The sequence below is a fragment of the Octodon degus genome, unplaced genomic scaffold (genome assembly GCF_000260255.1).
Source record: "Octodon degus isolate 3935 unplaced genomic scaffold, OctDeg1.0 scaffold00228, whole genome shotgun sequence".
In the NCBI taxonomy this organism is placed as follows: Eukaryota; Metazoa; Chordata; class Mammalia; order Rodentia; family Octodontidae; genus Octodon; species Octodon degus.
Window position 1 is genome coordinate 3020554 of NW_004524804.1, and position 12677 is coordinate 3033230.

General features: G+C 40.0%; 1 protein-coding gene across 1 annotated transcript in view; it reads right to left on the bottom strand.

The window, feature by feature from the left end:
• The window catches only part of Fstl5 (follistatin like 5), a gene marked incomplete at its 5' end in the record, with an annotated part of 578391 nt that overhangs the window by 90804 nt on the left and 474910 nt on the right, over positions 1–12677 (bottom strand). Inside the window, one exon of the mRNA XM_023705749.1 lies at positions 5067–5185. Coding sequence (XP_023561517.1) covers positions 5067–5185 — 119 coding nt within the window. The remainder of the gene's footprint in view (positions 1–5066; positions 5186–12677) is intronic.

Consider the following 12677-nt stretch of genomic DNA (forward strand, 5'->3'; position numbering starts at 1 on the left):
TGCAGGAAGTTCTGCCACAGGGTTCTACACTGGGCCTGTTTGATGGAGGAAGGTCCACACACAAACCTGGCCTGAGAGCTGGCTGGAATGAGGATCCTGTAGACTGACAGGTGGTCTCACTCACATGCTGGGCCTGGGTACTGGCTGGAAGGAGGATCCAGAGGGCCCCAGGCAGTCCCACTCATAGGCTGGGCGTGCACGCTGGCTGGAGTGAGGATGCAGAGGACCCTGGGTGGTTGTATTCACATTCTGGGCCTGTGTACTGGCTGGAATGAGGGTCAACAGGGCCCTGGGTGGTCCACTCACACACTGAGCCTGGGTACTGCCTGGAACGAGGATCCAGAGGGCCCCAGGCGGTCTCACTCACATGCTGGGTGGGGAAGAGGAAATGAAAGAAGTTAAATTTTAAGAACAAAAGAAAGATGAGAAAACAGACAAAGTTCAACTAAAGAACAAAAGAAGGCCAATAGAATCATGTAAAAGTAAAAAAAATAAATAAATAAGGATAAGTGTGGTGGCACATGCCTGTGACCCCAGCACTCAAAAAACTGAGGAAAGAGGATAGCCATGAATTCAAGGCCAGCCTGAATCATACAAAAAGACCTCATCTTAAAACACTTATTGTACCCTCCAAAAAAGGAGAAAACACAAATAAGAAAAAGAAAATAAAATGATTACAAACAAAAGAACAAAAGATAACCACCACCCCACCCCACCTCCAACAAAAATAGGGAAAAAGAAATAAATGAGTTCAAAAAAGTCCCCTGAGTGTTTGATTGAGTGCATTTTTTTCAGGACCTATGGTATTGGTATCCACCAGCTATGATTGAGGAATTATGAGACATAACTAGGCCTAATTTTTCTCCATGCCCACTCTCCACTTCTGAATGGTGAGTCCAAACCCACCTTCCCCATTACATGTGGTCAGCCAGTGAAGTGTTGTCTATCCCAAAGTTGTGTTCACTCCAGCAGTTCCAAGGGTTTGTGCCCGTCTGTGAATCCAAAGAATCCAAAGAATTGTTCATAGCCTTTGGGCTTTAGAGATGCTGCCCGCCTCAGAGGACCCTCCATCTGTACACCCCAGGATGTGGCAGTTGTCCACACTGAAGCATATTCTTGATCACACTGGCAAATGGAAAAAGTGAGCAGATCACTCATGTATGACCTGCAAGTAGAGAGTGAGGGGGAACCAAATGGTGTGATGAATCCATTCTCAGTATCTTCAGACCCAGCCACTTCAGAAAGCCATATTACCAGCCTGGCTTCTCACAGCAGAGGGTGGGGCTGCCACGTCCTTCACAACTTGGCCTCGCCACTGCTTAAACTCCTCAGAGGTTCTGCCATGAGCCTGCCCCTTCTTCACAACTATCTCCTGTAGCTAACTCACACCTAGTTGCCATGGCAGAGACCGCAAAGTCCCTGAAGTATATAGTTATTCTATGGGTTCTGCTTCTCCAGAGCAGCTCAGTCTTCAACAGCAAACCCCTTCCCAAAATGGCTTCTTATTATAGATCTCCCAAGTAAGACAGATACTGTGGTACATTTCTCCTCCATCTGTAGCCTGCCATATGGAAGGAGTGACTTTCAGAATAAAACTCTACACTGCATTTGAAAATTTACAGACACCAAGGGCTTTTTTCAAGACTGTACTGCCAGCCCCTTGCTCCTTGCTGGGCTGCCAAACTCTCTGGCCTTCCTTTGTGTTTGAAGACAGGACCTCCTGGGAACCAAACTTGGTGTTCAAACACGTTCTGTTCTTGTCTCACCATTATGTTCTTTTTAGTCTCTGTCTATACTTTCTAGTTTTCCTATTGGTTCTTTCTTGATTCCCAGAGCTCTACTTTTGTTTTTCTCTTCACTAAATTGTTGTCTTCCAGGCAGGATTTCAAAGTCCCAGAAAGACTTTATTTTGCTGTTGGCCTTTACTCTGTCATTTTCAATCCCTCCAGTATATTCTTATAGACTGTCTTATACTACGGTTGTGAACCCACTTTGCACTCTGCAGACATATACATCCCTTATAGAGCTACTGTAGTTTGAAAGCCTCCTCCAGAACTCAGGCTGAAATTCAATTCCCATTGTGGTATTAAGTATTGATGCTTTTAAGAAGCGATTAGGTTACAGGAGCATCACCGTCATAACTCATGATTATGGTGGGAGTGGGTTAATTATTGAGAGTGTAGGCTCCTGATCAAAGGAAAACTTGTATCCACACACACCTTTTCTGTTTCTGCATGCTCCCTTGTCCTTCCACCATGTTAGGACATGACACACAGTCCCTCACAAGATGCCAGGGTCATGCTTTTAGATTTCCTAACTTCTAGAAACAAAAACCAAAGGAAGTCCCATTGTTTAGAAATTATGCAGTGTTTGGTGCTCCATTATACCAGCAGAAAACAGACTAATACATACACAAGTAAGGCCTTTAAAATATATTTATTGAACAATTAAAAGGACTTTTCACTTATAGGAAGTAATCTTCAAGTTTGATTATAAAATAAAATCTCAAATACTTCTAAAATCTGGTATGCTACTAAACCTCTAATATGTAAGTACAGCATCAGTAGCTATTTTAATTTTGTCAAAAGCCAAATATTGATGCAGAAACTCTCCTTGCAAATGAGAATAGGGTTTCTTTTTATAGTTCAAAAGAAAATCTGTATGCTATTAACTCTTTTTTAAATAGAGAGAAAAGCATTTTTAAAAATAAATTCTAAATCAACAAATGAAGAATTTATGACAATGAGAAGCAAATTATGATTTGTATAATAGTTTGTTTTACATTTTCCTATTACACTGTAAGCTCCACAAGAGTAGAAATATTTTAAGCTATATAACTACTAGTTAGCCCTATGACTGGCACATACAGGGCATTCATTAAAGTTTTTGAATGGATAAAAGGAAGTAATATGAAGAATAAAGGTCTTATTTAAAGATTTAAAGATTTGGTCAGCCAAATAGCTCAGTAGTTAAAGTGCCTGCAAGCAGACTCAGGGGCCCAGAGTTCCATCCCTGAGCCTGCTGTACCAACCCTGTATCAGCTGAAATTTATTTAATTTCAAAATCCAGAGCAATAAAAATGTCAGAAATTAAAAACGCAAATTGTTTGACAGTTCTTTGATACTGAAAAGTTGAAAGCTGTTTCTTACTGATTTTGTTTACTTTTCAGAAAGTGATTTGGGAAATTTGATGTGATGATTCAATTTAATGATGAGGAATTTTGTGTAATTCTTAGCAACCAGTTATGGCTGCCTCACCAAGGACAGCGTCTGTGGGTCAGGATTCCCTGGTTGAAGCCAAACGTGTAGACTGCCACCATTTCCAACTTTGCGTCATTTGCTGTTTTTATGGAAAATTAGAGTTCATATAGTTCTTTCTGTATACTATGCATTTGCATGTGTTGTGTCTTCATCCTTTGTCCCGATTTGCATAATCATCTGGCACCATTCTCAGACTTCTGAATAGATAAAGGCTCTGCACACAGCTCTATGTGGTTTTACATTTGCAGCTTTGGAAGGGTGCCAGTATTTCAACATTTTAAACATAGAAATCCAGCTAAGCAAAGTTCATATTCCTGATGCTCAGACATGTCACAGAACTGTGAGACTCAGTTCTTCTTGTTGAGCTTCTGAGTCCTAGTGGCTGGATGAACCCACTGATGGCCTTCAGAATTGTTTTAGAAAAGCTCCTTCTTTAAAAACTGTGTCACATAGCATTGAAACATTAGTGGATACTCTTGAATTCCACACAATCCAGGAAGAAGATTCTTTGTCTTTAAGCTTGCATACCAGATTTGTGATGTGATAGTTTTGTGGTAAGAAAACTGACTTCATTTTCTCGTGGACTTCTTAGTACTGTACTGGCAATGAAAAGTTTCAAGTTCTATGATATAGCTAAGGTATTATCAGCTGCTGAAGTTTAACATTCTGTGTCAGTTAACTCAAACTTTTGTAGTGGTCATAAAGAAACACCCTGAAATAAAATGATTATGCTGTGATTTAAATAATTTTGAAACCAGATTTCTACATGAGCCATATGTTTTTTGTGTAAATATGAATCCAATATAAATTTAATTCCCTTGGTTTAGCAGAAACAAAAAAAAATAATGTTTTTTTTTTAAATTGGTTTTACTTACATGTATGGTCTCACTACGGAACTTGGACTCATACTGATCCTCCTAGCTCAGCCTCTCCAGTGCTGGGATTATAGGCATGTGTCACCAGGCCTGGTCTCAGTGGCTGGCACGGCATGTGGTACCAGGGATTGAGCCCGGACCTCGAACATCCCAGGTAGGTACTTGGGCTACTGAGCTGTCTCCCCTGCCCCTCAAAATCTGTGTTCAAAATACACCTTATGAAAATGGATTTAATTTTATAAAATAGAATTATAAAAGAAAATAAGATTAAGTGTGTAGTTTAAAATGTTCTTATACTGTAGTAAAACTATAACTATCAAAAATATTGGTAATTCTACTTAGCAATTTAGCTTAAGAGAAATACCTTTAATTAAAAGTGATTCTACTCATTTCACACAATGGCCATGTTCGATTAAATGCTTCTCCTTATTTAAAGACATCAGACAAACTCTCCTCGCCCCGCAGGAGTCCAGGCGCCTGGCGTGACTTCTGGCAGCCCCCTTGCTCCGCAGGTTTCCTCCCAGTGCGCAGCTATGGGGCGAGCTGCTGCGCCAGTCTGTGTCCCAGGAGTGAGAGGGGGCCAGGGCTCTGTGCGGTGCAATGTGAAGTATTGCGTGTTACCGTCATTTCTACAGCAGTGACCGCAACAAAGCGGACATCCTTTTAAATGGAGAGGTTAGCTGAGGAGGCTCCATTGCCTGCTGAGTGAGTTCATGGCACTTTGGAACGTCAAGCTAGCTCTCCAGGATGCTACTCTGCTTTCCTTCTCACACATGAAACCTTCCTGGGCTAACACTCTATCCCAGGAGCGCCATGTCCTTTCTAACACCAGCTTCACATGTGCACAGATTCTCTGGATTTCCACAAGGCAGCTCCACTTAGCAACATTGCGCCTCGAAGCCAGGAAGGGACCTGGAGGCTCAGCACCTACCTGAAGGCCGAGGAGCTTCTCGCTGGGCTTGATGTGCCGCTGAAACTCACACTCTTTGGGCTGTATCACTTTGATCCCATCTTCATAAAAAACGTAGAACATGTTCCCGATTCCCAGACCTTAAGAAGCAAAGCACACGCAGAAGTTCAAGATGAAACTGTCAGACAGTTTTACAACGAAAACCTAGAGCCCCGTACATCTCTAGCAGGAGACCAGTTTGTGAAGCTGTGTGACGCCATTAGAGCCATCTCCTCGGACTTCGTGGCCCTCCCAAGCCCACTTGTGATATTACGCAAACATTCTAATTCTTCTTAATCTCAATTCAGCGGACTCTAATTTAATAAATGTCTCATGTGTTTTTAAATAACTTTAAATGGAACTATAAGCTCTTTAACATGTAGATTATTTTGGTTCCTTACCCACTTATGTAGATGTTAAGGAATAAAGTAATTGCCAAAAATTAAACTTGTTCTCTTATTTTTAGAGTTCACTGGGTGAAATAAAATTTTAATTTTGTGGGGCTTTACATAAAGGTTTTCAGTAAACCAGCAGATTTGGAAGAATATATATTTTCCTAAACTATATTTGCTAAAAATCTTTCTTCATAGAAAACTCATGTATTAGTTTTATGACTATTTTTGAGGTTCTATTTCTATAGTTAAAAATAAATTAATTTAAGGTCTTAGAAAAGTATCAGTGTAATAATTTAAATCAGACTCCTAGTTCTTTTCCCATTACAGATGTAGGTTTGTGGCATTTCAGGAATTCACCTCGCTGCTTCACAAATTCACTTTTGTGCGTGCAGTAGTGCAAGAGCAGCCCAGAAGGTGGCTGGGGCTGGGATGCGGGCCGGGGCCTTCCGCGCAGCCCCCCGCGCCTACCCTGCCTGCCCGCGCCTGCTCTTTCTGCGCGTGCTCAGGCCAGCGCGGCAGCCAGCCTCTCTGGCCCGCGCCTGCAGAGCTTCTTTTTCTAGCTGCGCCGGTCGGATCAGTCCCGTGTCGCCCGCGTAATGACATCTTACATCATTTGGCGGCCGCAGTGCTCTCGGCAAGATGCACAGCCTTGCAGTGCTAGTGCCAAGCGACTGTCCCCCAAAGTGCTGAGCTGCTGAGAGTATCTGTAAGGTGAAAGGCAACTGAGTGCAAAAGTGAAACTTTCCCTGCAAACTTTCTTTAAACTTAATAGGACTATCTGCGCATCCGTGGAAGATTGCAGCAAGGGGTGCACATAAATATTTGCTGACTGAACTGGTCAGACTTCCTTTTATTAATATGTTCCTGGTGGTTAGTACTGAACTTGCGTATTCTGAACTATCTATCTTAATTTGGAAGTAAGTGTACACAAACATACTTTCACTGGTGTTTCTACATAATATATATATTTCCTCTGATAGCACATGAAATTATTTCAATCTTATATATGCGCAAAATCAAAGACACCAGATTTAGTGTAGCTTATTATGATTTTCATTAATACTTTATGAGGTTAATATATTAATCAGCACTAGTAGTTAATGATACATTATACTTCCAGAGTATTATATTAATGTAGACTATTCCTGAACAGTAGCAGAAGTAGCAAAACAAAATTCAGATCATTTTTATAAAATAAAATTTAGTAGTTGTCAGTAAATATAATCATGTACAAAGGAATATAAATCCCATGCCCAAAAGATAAGCCATTAAAGAGCAATCAATGTGTTTTCGCTCAATAAGCTGATCTGTGCCAAGGAACCCTGCAGGTAAACACGAGTACAAGTGAAACATACCACGTACCAGTAAGTGCCCATTTAACGTGCATTCGGTAACTATCACCGTCCACACTGTCGCTGAAATTTATGAACGTAGGCAAGTCGAAGCACGGTGTCTGGTTCTCTCTTGGGTCTGTCTCACACTGTCTAGCGCTTTTTTCAAAGCTCTTCCTGCTTTCAAATGAACTAACCACCTGGACACTGCCAAGGTTCTGCCCCAAAGCCCTGAGTCCAAATGCGGTACAACTGATTCTTTCAATTAACGGAAAATAGAAGTACAATTATTTTAGTTATCATATATTCCTTCCTTCTTTTCTCCATCCCTGCAACCCAATTATTCTTTCCTTTCTGAGTAGTTTCTTTCCCTTTCACAATGACTAGTGTACCTTTCAGATCTCATTTATTCTTTCAGTTTTTCACACGAGGGAGACAATGTGATGTGCACACTTGTGAGTCTGATTTACTTCATTGGTGAATATGATTTTTAATTAGATCCATTTACATATAAAAGCCTCAAGACTACGTCTCTAGCTGAGTAGTATTTCATTATATGACAGTCTCATTTTTTTTTATCCACTGCTCAGGCGATGGGCATTTAGGTTGCTTCCGAGTGACAAATTGGGCTGCTGTGAACATGGGTGCACGTACATCGCTACGGTGTGATGTTTTCGATTCTTCTGGGAAAACTCCCAAATCTGGGTCACAGGTAACCTCCCATCCTAGCTTCTGAGAACTCGCCATGGTTTCTGGAGTGGTTGTGCCAGTCTGCCCCCACCAACAGTGGAGAAGGCCCTTTCTTCACAGCCCCTCCAGCATTGCTGTTGCTGTTGATGACTTCTTAATGACAGCCATTCTTCTTGGGCGAGATGTGTTGCTCTAATTTTCATTTCTTGAATGACTAATGATGCTGAACATTTGTCCATGTATTTATTTACCATTTCTATTTTTTTCAGCTAAGAAATATGTACACACCTCAGATGCTTAGTTTTGGGTGACGTCTTTGAATTTGGGGGGCCTGACTTTATTTTGGGTGTGTGTGTCCAGCTCAGCCTGCCCTAGGGTCAAGGCTGGCATGGCATGTGGTGGTAGGGCTCACACTGTGGTCCCTTGCTTGCCTAAGCTTGCCTAAGCAGGTGCTCTCATCCACTGAGCTATCTCACTGTCCAGTGGCCTGGCCTTCTAAAAAGTTTTTGTATGTTCTAGATAAGTCCTCTGCCTTAGGGGCAGTCAACTGAAACATTTTTCCCAACTGATAGGTTTTCTGTTGGTAATTTCTTTTGATCTGAAAAACTGTTTTAATAAGATGAGATGTCAGTTGTTGATTCTTTGAAGTTTTCCCATGCAGTTTGTTTTTCATTCAGGAATTGTCTGCCTACCTCTATGTCTTCAAGATTTTTACCTAGGTCTGGCCAAATAGCTCCGCAGATTAAAGTGCTTGCAAGCAGACACAGAGGCCAGGAGTTCGATCCCCGGACCTGTCATGCCGGCCCTGACCCCAGAGCATGCTGAGACAGCAATTGAGACTGGGCATGGTGGCACACGCCTGTAATCCCTGTTCTTGGGAGGCTGTAAACAGGCAGACTGCTGTGCATCTGATCTAGTAGTGAGACTGAGCACCCTGAAGACCCCTAAAATACAAAAAAAAAAAAGATTTTTACCTACTCTCTCTTCCAGTAGATTTCATTTAGTGCATGGTAATAGACATGTGGCTGATTTTCATCTTCAGCATGTGGAAAGCCAGTTTTTAAAAATTAATTTTATTGAGAAACAAATAGCAATGAGACAGTTTCAAAACCTATTAGTAGGACAGTTTTAATAATTAATACATTGCATATTGTTGTCTTTGTAGTAGTTATTCACAGTACAAGATGCAGACATGATATCCTGTCCAAACACTTTTAGTGCAAATCCTTCCCCTTACTGAATTAAGAGAAAGTAGCTGTAATCTATCCTAACTATTTTGTATATACAGATACAAAATGGTCCTTCATTTATATCTCCCTTTTTCTGTTCAGTTTCAGAGAAGGGTATTCCATTGTCATTTAAATATTGTAGGTGTGTGAATTCAGCCAGTTTTTCCAGCACCATTTATTAAAGAGGCTATCTTTCTTCCAGCGAATATGCTCAGCACCTTTTTCAGAGATAAAGGGGCTGGGTGTGTTGATAGTTGTGTCTGCATCTTCTAATCTGCTGCACGGATCCTCAGGTCGTTTTCTTTTTGCCAGTACTGCGTTGCTTTTATCATGGTAGCTTTACAGAATCTTACCAGCTCAGAGACTATGACGTCTCCTGCTTTGCCCTTGTTGTCCAGGACTGCCTTTTCTGCTCTATGATCTTGTGGTTCCAGATGAATCTCAAGAATGTTTCCTTGGTATGCCAATATTATTTTGACGGGGATTGCACTGAATCTATCTAACGCTTTTGGGAGCATGGACATTTTCACAATTTTGATTCTTCCCATCTGTGAGCAAGGGATATCTTTCCATTTTCTGAAATCCTCTTCAATCTCTTCTTGTTTGTTTGTTTTTTGGCGGAACTGGGGATTGAACTCAGGCCCTTGAGCTTGCCAGGGAAGCACTTACTTCCCCTGAACTATCTCCCTGGCCCCTTCAATCTCTTTTTTAAAGAATGCTGTAATTTTTAATATATAGATCTTTTCCTTTCTTTTTTACATTGATTCCTCAGTAGTTCATCTATTTTGATGCTATTGTGAAAGATATGGCTTTGCCTAATTTCTCTCTCACTGAGTTTTTTGTGTTCAGGACTGCCATTGGTTTCTGAGTATTGACTTTGTATCCCATATGATACTGGAATTTAAACCTAGAAATCTTTTGGTGGAGTCTTGGGTCTTCTATATAAAGTATCATGTCAGCTGCAAATAATGACAATTTCACTTCTTCCTTTTCTATTGTTACTCCTTTGATTTTTTTTCTCTTGTCTAATTGTTCTGGCTCATGTTTCCTGAACTTTAATGAATAGGAGTTGTGATAATGCACATCTTTGTCTTGTTTCTGATTTTCCAGTGAAAGAGTTCAGATTTTGTTTATTTAGCATGGTGTTGGCTATTGGCTTGTCATAGATTGCTTTTTATCAGATTGCAGCAAAGGCCAACTATTCCAATTTTCTATAGTTTTTTAATATTATTAATGAGTTTTGGACTTTAATAAGAGCTTCTATATCTATTGAGATGAGCATGTCATTTTTGTTTTTGGCTCTGTTGATATGGTGTTTTACATTTATTGATTTACATACATTGACTTACCCCTACATCCCTGGATGAATATCAGTTGGTCATGGTGTATAATCCTCTTGGAGATTTGCTGTGTTCTATTTGCTAGTATTTTTGAGGATTTTTGTATCTGTGTTCATTAAGGAGACTGGCTCATGGTTCTCTTTTTTTGTTGGGTCTTTCTCTTGTTTTCATATCAGGACAGTACTTGCCTATAGAAGTGTGTTAATGAGAATTGCTTCCTTTTTTATTTCATTAAAGAGTTTGAGGAGTATTGGCATTAAATGCTCTCTAAATTTCTTGTGAAATTCAGCCTTGAAGCTACCAGGACATGGGCTTTTCTTTGTTGGTAAGTCTTTAATTATGTTTTCAATTTTTTTGGCTGATATTTGGTTATTGAGGATTTTAATATCTTCTTGATTCAGATTTGTTAATTCATATGTCTCTAGGATTCTGTCCATTTTTTTCTGTTTTCCATCTTGTGTGAGTGAAGATTTTCAAAGTAGGTATTGATGATCTTCTGAATTTGCACAGTATCTTCAGTGATTTCTACCTTTTCATTCCTTATTGCATGACTTTGAGTTTTTCTTTCCTTTTTTAGATAAGGTTGGCTAAGGGTTTAGCAAATTTGCTTATTCTTCAGAAGAACCAACTGTTTGATTCATTAATTCTTTGTGCTGGTTTCTCTCAGTTGTGTTAATTTCTGCCCCATCTTTATAATTGCCTTCCTTCTTTGAGCTTTGGGCTTGCCTTGCTCTTCATTTTCTAGAAGCTTGAGGTGAAACATGAGGTTGTTTTTCATTTTTTTTAATGTATTCAGTACAGTGTCTATAGAGTATCACTGTACAGATTGGACTCATAATGACCCTTCTGTTTTCAGCCTCAAGCACTGGGATCACAGGCACGCACCGCTATGCCCAGGCTCAGTTGCCCTCTCAGCAGGCACTGGGGGCGGGGTGGGCGTGGCATGCTGGTGATGGGACCCCAGTCACTGCATCTGCCTAAGCAACTGCTGTAATCCGCTGAGCCATCTGGCGGTCCCAAAACATTAGGTTGTTTATTTGTGCTCATTTTGTTTTCCTAATGTGAGTAATCCTACTGAGGACTTACAAATTTCCTACTGAGGACTACTTTTACTGTGTTCCACAGGTTCTGGTAATTTGTATTTGCATTTTTTAATTGTAGATATTGTATTATTTCTTCCTTGGTATCATCTTTAACCTGTTAGTTGTTCAGGGGGGTGTTGTTTAATTTCCATGTGTCTGGAGAGTTTGTGATTCCTTTTGCCTATAATTTCCGTTTTCATTGCACTATGGTCAGATAGCATGCATGGGATAATTTCAATCGCTTTCAATTTACTTAAGCATGCTCTACGTGCTAGCATATGGTCTATTTTAGAAAACATCCCATGTGCAGCTGAGAAGAATGTGTACTCTGATATCATTGGGTAGAACACTCTGTAAAATTCTACTAAGTCCGTTTCTTTACAAATATGGTTGTGTTCTGTTACTTCTTTGCTAATTTTTTATCTAGTTGATCTATTTCTTTGTGACAATGGGGTGCTAAGGCTCCTTATGATTGTGTTATATCCTATTTCATTTTTCATGTGTATTAATATTTGTCTTGTCTAGTTAGGTACCCTCACATTTGGTGCATATGTATTTATAATTGTCAGCTCTTCCTCTTGAAGTTTTCTGCAAACAAGCATGTAATGATTTCCTTTATCTCTTTTGCTCATTCTTGGTTTGAAGTTCACATCTGCAAACAGACTTTAGCTACCTTGTGAAGTATTTTTTTTCTGTGTTTCTGTTACATGAAGTATTGTTTCTCATCCTGTGACTTTCAGTCTATGAATTCCCTTTTGAGTTAAATGTGTTTTTACTATGCAGAGTATTTTTGGGTTTTGTTTCTTGATCTACTCTGCCAGTCTGTTTCTTTTGATTTTTATATTCATGGTTATAACTGATATGTATTGGCCTTTGTTTGTCATGTTATTTTCTTGCTGTTGGTTTCCTACTTTTCTGCTTAATTGCTTGCCCATCTATCTTGATGATTTCTGTCTAGTGTTCTTTGAATTTTGGTCATTTTTGTTTGTGTGGAATATCTTTCAGTACTTTTTGTTGGGTTGGGTTGGTGGTCATGAATTTCTTCAGTTGTTCTTTACTGTGGAAGTATCTTACTTCTCCATTAATTTTGAAAGATAGTTTTTCAGGGTGCATCAATTTAGGTTGGAAATCATTTTCTTTCTGGACCAGAAATGCTTTGCCCCAAGCTATTCTTCTATTAAAATTTTTAAAAATTTATTTATTTATTTATTTATTTATTTATTTATTTATTTGGTACAGGGTCTCCCTACACAGCCCAGATTCAGGGTGATCTACCTGTCTCAGCCTTCCCCAAACTGGGAATACACACATGTGCCACCATGCCCAGTTTCAGTGGCTGGCACGGCATGCCCAAGGTTCCAGGGCCCACATGGAATGAGCCTGGGCCCTTATGCTTGCCAGACAGGCACTTAGATTTCTGAGATATCTCCCCAACTCCTATAAGCTATTCTTGACTTGAGCATTTTGTTGAGAAATCTGCCATGATTATTATAGGTGATCTTTTTCTTTTCTCTAACAGCTTGCTT